We start from the raw sequence: 6,768 nt of genomic DNA, 5'->3' as shown, positions 1-6,768 counted from the left end.
GTGCCTACCGTCTGCGAGAAAATTTCACTTTTCTCGCGTTCGCAGCGAGCAGGTAGAGCGCGTCGTAGCAGACGACACTTGTAGCATTTCTTTCAAAGGCGCAACAATTTTCTCATAATACAAAATTTTTATTTCTATATATTTGATGAGTATTTTGTATTAAGCACACGCACGGTTGTTATTGCTGTTGTGACAATATATAAATAATTATTCACTGGCGCTAAATCAGGAACAGAATTGCAGAACGATGCATACCCTGGTGGTAAATCTCAAAGTCATACAAACTTTATACAATGTATTGGGCATTTTATAAAACACAACAGAAATAAAATTAAATCTTACACGAAAATATTTCAATACAGCTTCGTTAATTACGCCGCAAGCAAACGCCACCAGTCTCAAGACAGATTTCAATCCGAAGCCTGTACTTCCCATCATTCCCACACTCTTAAAAAAAAGGTCGTCATATTCACTAAGTAAATACTAACACGTTACTAGTCCCAAAAAGCACTACCTTCTTAGTAAGTGCAGGTAGTAAAATGATGGTTAGTACTTTTCACTACCTGCTGAAGCTAGCAAAAAGCACTAACTTAGTAGTAACTAAATACTACCTCGGTAGTGCAGTTACTAACACAACTGAAATGTAATTACCAACAATACAATGGGACCTATTCGATTTATAAGTGCCGCTTGCATTGTTCTATGAAGTCGATGGTATTGTAAAAGCATAAAAAAGCAAAATAATAAATTTACATGAAAAGAACCGCGTCCTATTGTTATATATTAAGGCATTAGGCATTAATTGGTGGCATATACATATACGTAATGTAAATTTGCCAAAGACATGAAGCCGCACTGACTCCGGAAGAATGTACTACATATGTCCAACAAGCAACGACAACCAAGAAAACATATATACAACGACCAAGATTGCTACGCAACTATTTTTTTCTTTATTGCCGGTCTTTGGCACACACAGAAATACATAAATTCACAGAGAATCACAAAACAGAATCACAATCACAATATTCGTTAAATACGACCGCTCAACTTGTGCGGACGCGTACACGCTAAAATTGTCTCATCGTCAGTAATAATTCCACCCGCGGCAACCATTCTGGGATACACTCTAGCAACTTTTGTTCTTCCACAAAGTCCCTTATGCTTTCTTTAAAATACTGGCGAGCTGCTCTTGCGTCGAGATCAGCGTGCCTTACTGCCATTCTGCATTTCCAGATGCTATGCAGGGCCATGAGCATTACCATGTCGAATGGGGTGCCGTCATCACTTTCTATTGGCAAGTAGCGAATGCCATACGCATCGAGGGGGAATTCTTTTTTGATTGTGCGCTGGAGCACATCCCAAAGAAAAACAGCATCCCAACAATCCAGAAATACATGCTCAATTGTCTCCTCCTTTCTGCATATTATACAATGGGTGCCCCAGGGAACAAAAAAACCCCTTTCAGCCATCCATGGTTTGACAGTGAGCGTGCCTGTGTGTAACTTAAAAAAGAAAGTCTTAACACATGACGGTATTAGCATTGCCTTAACGCGTTTTAGAACATTGTGCCCATGGCCTGCACCATAAAGGGATCGATATAGAGGCACGGGTAGAACCACATCACAAAGGTCCTTGTACAATTTTTTCCGATTGACTACACTCAAGTATTCTAGTGAAAACCGCGCTGACAAAAACCTTCAAGAAACCACAACTTCATGAAGAAAACCATAAACAGCACCGGGCAAACTGCCGGTTGAGACAACCATGTTGGGCAAGACTCATGGGCGGATCCAGGTTTTTTCTGAGGGGGGGGGGGGGTCAGCTTCTGTCAATGATGATGATGCTGATGATGATGATGATGATAGTAGCCTTTATCATTTACCGAAATTCACCGTTTCTGCTCACGATAAACCCGCGTTTTATACGGCTAGAGCAACACCTGTCGCCCACCGTGGTGGCTCATGTCAGCTCAGGCGTTGCGCTGCTGAGCACGAGATAGCGCGATCGAATCCCTGCCGCGGCGGCCGCATTTCGATGGAGGCGAAATGCAAAAACGCCCGTGTGCTTGCGTTGTAGTGCACGTTAAAGAACCCCAGGTGGTCAAAATTAATCCGGAGTCTTCCACTACGGCGTACCTCATAATCATAACTGGTTTTGGCACGTAAAACCCCAGAAAGAGGAAGAAGCCCTATAGCGAAGCCAGCTATCGGTTTCTCCGAGCTTATAGGAAAAGGACGTTACCCAATACAGCCATGTGCTTGGCGGCTGTGCCTGATAATACAGGTTGTTCAAAACTAAGCTTTATGGTTTTCTTAAAATTAGGCACTGGGAGGCACGCGAAGACCACCTGTGCAAATAAGTTATGTGGCCAGGGGGGCACAAAGTGAGGTGATAATTACGCTGTGAGCAGCCCAATTAACTAAAATTTAACAATTATTTTTTGTCGACTGCAGTAAATGGGTATGTTTGTATTAAAAACTTAGAGGCAGTCGTGTATCAGTATCAGTCAGAAGAATTATTCTAGCGTGTTCGTGCTCCGAGATATCTGACTCCAAATTTCAATTGTACTGCGCACAGTTATCGACTCGACGCGAGAGCGGTTTAGGCTTTGCGTTGCTGCGGAAGGGAGGCATTTTGAACATTTTTAGGGCATTGACATCTTGATGGGTGAAGTGTTGTCATGACATTTGTGCATGACAACACCAAAGTTAAAGCGGCAGTATGAAATATTCGTTAGCATGGTTAAAAAGGTTTCTGCTGTTGATGGTGCAGTTGTTGCTTTTGATTTCAATAAAACTTACAATACTTGGAAATCAGCAGTCACTTTATTTGCGTAGCCCAAACAAGGACCATGCCCACGCACGCGCACTGCCCTCCGGCTTCTCCGCTCGCGCCATTATCTCGGCATGGCAGCTGCCGCCATCTTTACAGGCTGCGCGGTCGCGTGTTACGACAGCGGTTATGGGTTCTTAGATTTTTTTTTTCATTTCGCCAGCCGTGAGGGGAAGGGGGGCAGTTATTATTTTTGCCAATGCCTCCGCCGCGTTGTCAGACTAAACGCCGCACCCAACAGCCGCGTCACATCAGGGAGGAGCTTTGCGCCAATCCTCACTTTCTTGCATGCGTAATCATGCGAACGACAATTAAAATTTGGAGTTGGATATCTCGGAGAATAGACATGCTAGAAGAATTCTATTAAGTGAAACTGTGTAGAAACACGGCCGCCTCTAACTTTTCAATACAAACGTACACACTTACTGCAGTCGATAAATAGTTAATTATTCAATTTTACATAATATTCGGCTGCTGACAGCGATAATTATTATCTCACTTTGTGTCCCCCTGGCCACATAACTTATTTGCCCAGGTGGTCTTTACGTGCCTCCCAGTGCCTAATTTTAAGAACACCATAAAGCTTAATTTTGAACACCCGGTATATCTAGCCTGTTTTGTTTCTTAAAATAAAATTTGGGATGATATGTCGCAGGTTCGTTATAAATGCGTAAGCACGGGTCCATCTTTGGAGTTCTGTTGGGACACCTTGATTTCCTTAAGAAGATTCTTTGTGTTACGCTGAGACACCTTCGTTTGCTTTGGAGGACTAACTTCCTAATTCTCAAACAGCCCTCGACCCGAAGCTCTTCCTCCACTCCACCTTGTTGAGCACAGCGCCGCCTCTCGAGTGATAAAGACGTGACAATTCTCAAGAATTCCCATGAATGATCATGAAGCTCAGTGATCACTTCTTTGGAGGGATGGCGGTGCTATCTTTCCTCTTGAGTCGAGGTGTTGTGTTGACTAGAGGAACGTTCTTGAATACGGGCGTAACGTTCCGCTCCAACGCGGCAACCACTACGCTGGTTGTTTACGATATGCGAATAACCGCGTATGAAGACTCACGACGCCACCTACAATAAGAACGATGTGGCGTAGTAGCCGAGAGCGCGAGCCAGCGTCTTCATGTTTTGTTTCCCACGCGACGTCATCCTTTTACACAAGGCGCATATCTGCTCCCGTTTCTCTAACCACGCGACGCCATCCTAGGCCCGTGCGCTGGCGTTGGCCGCTGACGTCACGCTCCCCCACATCCAGCCGCTGCTCGAGGCTTCACCCCGCTCCGCGAGAACGCCCACTCAGATAAACGGATCCAGCGGCTTTGAGCTTCCTATGTACGACAATAAAACTGCGAAGTTACAATGAAAAACTTGTAGCGTACGAACGGTACTGTGCTCGTACTGGATATTGTCAACGTGTAACTGTGATCACAATGAGTGCTACAGTTTAAAAAAAAGTTGCCTATGCGTAGTTCTTAGTTTTGCTCTTAGTTGTTATTATTTATATATGAACACTTCAGCGAGAGATCTCTTTCATTAAGCAGGTTGGTCGCAGGACCGACGACAGCAAATGAGGCAACCGATGACACCCCAATGCGGAACTAAGTTGATCAGGCGCGAAAGCGTTCGCGCGGACATCAGCGTGCTTAGCAAAAGGGACGTCCCCTCGTTCATTCGACGCCACCGACGCGACGAGTAAGGCACGGCCGGCGCCAGGAGGTCCAAGGTGTTCATGAGAAAAAATAACTACGGCAACTTCGCGACACCACACGCCTACCGAGTACAACTAAGCTTGTGAGCGAGCTAACTTTACTTCTACATGGCTATTACCACAGGTACACACGAAAAATAATTTTGAAGAATGCTGGTGGCCATATTTTTTGTGACAGGGCCATACCCCTATCAGCGAGGGGGCGATACAGAAATCTGAGGGGGGGGGGGGGGGGGTCAGGACATCCGGACAACCCCCCTGGATCCGCGCCTGGGGCAAGTGTCTCCCCAGGCGAAGTTGACATACAGTGTATAAGAACGGGTTTTTTACGTCCCTGAAGAAAGAAAATTGATTGACTACCTGTCTCAAAAACAAATGTAACAAACCAAGTCCTCCATTTCGAACTCGAAGAAATAAATTGGTTCGACTAAGATTGCTACGCAACGCAACACTTACTGAAAGAGCAACTTCACCAGTATTTATAGGCCTAGTTTGAGGGAGCACATGTGGCACCGGTGAGCACCTATGTATTTGGTTAAATAATCAAAGCTGTGTGCTGAAATGTCTAAAGCCTACTGTCTGTACATATTTGTGATACGACGTCGCATATAACTGTTAATCCAACATAATGAACAACACTACAGTTAATCTCAATTTCGCATAAGACTGTTACAATCACAGCAAAATAGGCCAAGGCCAGACAAGTTAGTAGTTGCTTAGTAGTTACGTAGTAAAAACTACTAAGAAGGCATTTCTGGCTAGTAAAGGCAGCACTTACTAGCTTTACTAACCGCTGGCTAGTATAGAACTAGTCAGAAGGTAGTAAAATACACCGTAACCTAGTAAAAACGTGCATTTACTAGCTATTTACTAACTTTATTTTTAAGAGTGCATGTAGGTTGAGGCGACGCTCAGGAGAGCCCCCGTAGACACTAGCGCCACTTTTCCTTCTAGGGCATTTATTTAGAAACTATGCTTACATCCGAAAGGAATATAGACAGTGGGCCTCTTCGATTATCCGTTCCCGACAGTCCCGGACTGCCCTAGACGGTGCTTTCAGCCAATGAGCGTTGCTTATGCAGCCTTTCGGACAGTCCGGGTCTGTCAGACACGGATAATCGAAGAGGCCCACTAACTAGACAGCGCCATGCTAGGCGAGCACGGAGTGAGAGCGGCAGCAAACGAATGGAAATGCAGCTATTCAGCCGCAGCGTACCAGACATCCGCCAGCTTACGTCATCGGAACGCCGTTTGCAGCGGCACTATCAGTAGCGCACGAGGCCAATAGTGGCGTGCTCATGACGCTCATGCTAGCGGTAGAAGGTAGGAGGCTGCCATGACACCGCCACCGCGGCGATTGAGCGTAGCGTCCACAAGTGCGTCGACTTGGCTTCATTGTTGTTGCAGCGAAACAAATAAATCTCCGCGCGCGTGCCCAGCTTTCTTGGTAGAACGGGAACGCACGACAACGGTGGCGACGACGACGACGCTCTTGCGCCTCGAGCGTTCTTGTAATTACGCGCAGAAAAAAGAGATGCGTCATTTCATCCCTGCTTTCTTTTTCTAAGGTAGGCTATCTGCTTAATTACACTTATTGCCGTATTATTAGTTTGTATTGACCTCTAGTTGTCGGTTTTATTACTTTGATTTCTCTTTTTCTTCCTAGCACGTATTTTTTGGCCAATCCCCTGTAGTGTCATTGTCTCTCACCATCATCATCATCGACAGCAGCAGCACGAGCACTCGCTCCAAGGCGAAGCAGAACGAGCGCGTCGTCTCTCTGCAGCCATGAACTTTTTGGGTGGCGGTGATGCAGCTCCGGCCGTCGGTGACGCCAAGGCGAGCTCGGGTCGTGGAAGAGGCCGAGCCAAGCTCAACGCACCTGCGCCCGTCGCGACGTCGTCGTTGACTGCGCCGCCGCAGCAGCAGATACCGGTAGCGATGGTCCCGGAGCCACGTAACCGCGGACCGCACTGGAACGCTCTTTCACAACTGGACGCTGGGGACTATGTGCGGCGGCATGGCGAAGCACACCGGGACTCCCAGCTGCAAAAGGTCAGGCCGAGGCCCGAATCCTCTACTTATCTTCAACTTCCACTCCCAGCGTGCCATCATGTCCTCTATGCAAGGCGCGACATGATGCGAACGCCGATTCAGTTATATACAGCGTCGCTGTTCAGTCTTCCAAGTTGCTGTGCCTTTTTAAGGACCGCTTTCGAC

General features: G+C 46.4%; 1 protein-coding gene across 1 annotated transcript in view; it reads left to right on the top strand.

The window, feature by feature from the left end:
* The first annotated feature begins 6,288 nt into the window (after positions 1-6,288).
* The window catches only part of LOC119454524 (uncharacterized), a 63,416-nt gene continuing 62,936 nt past the window's right edge, over positions 6,289-6,768 (top strand). The window contains exon 1 of the mRNA XM_037716429.2: positions 6,289-6,603. Coding sequence (XP_037572357.1) covers positions 6,337-6,603 — 267 coding nt within the window. The 5' untranslated portion in view covers positions 6,289-6,336. The remainder of the gene's footprint in view (positions 6,604-6,768) is intronic.

This window comes from Dermacentor silvarum, chromosome 5 (genome assembly GCF_013339745.2).
Source record: "Dermacentor silvarum isolate Dsil-2018 chromosome 5, BIME_Dsil_1.4, whole genome shotgun sequence".
NCBI lineage: Eukaryota > Metazoa > Arthropoda > Arachnida > Ixodida > Ixodidae > Dermacentor > Dermacentor silvarum.
Note: the sequence above shows the minus strand (reverse complement) of the source record. Positions and strands in the feature narration are given on the sequence as shown.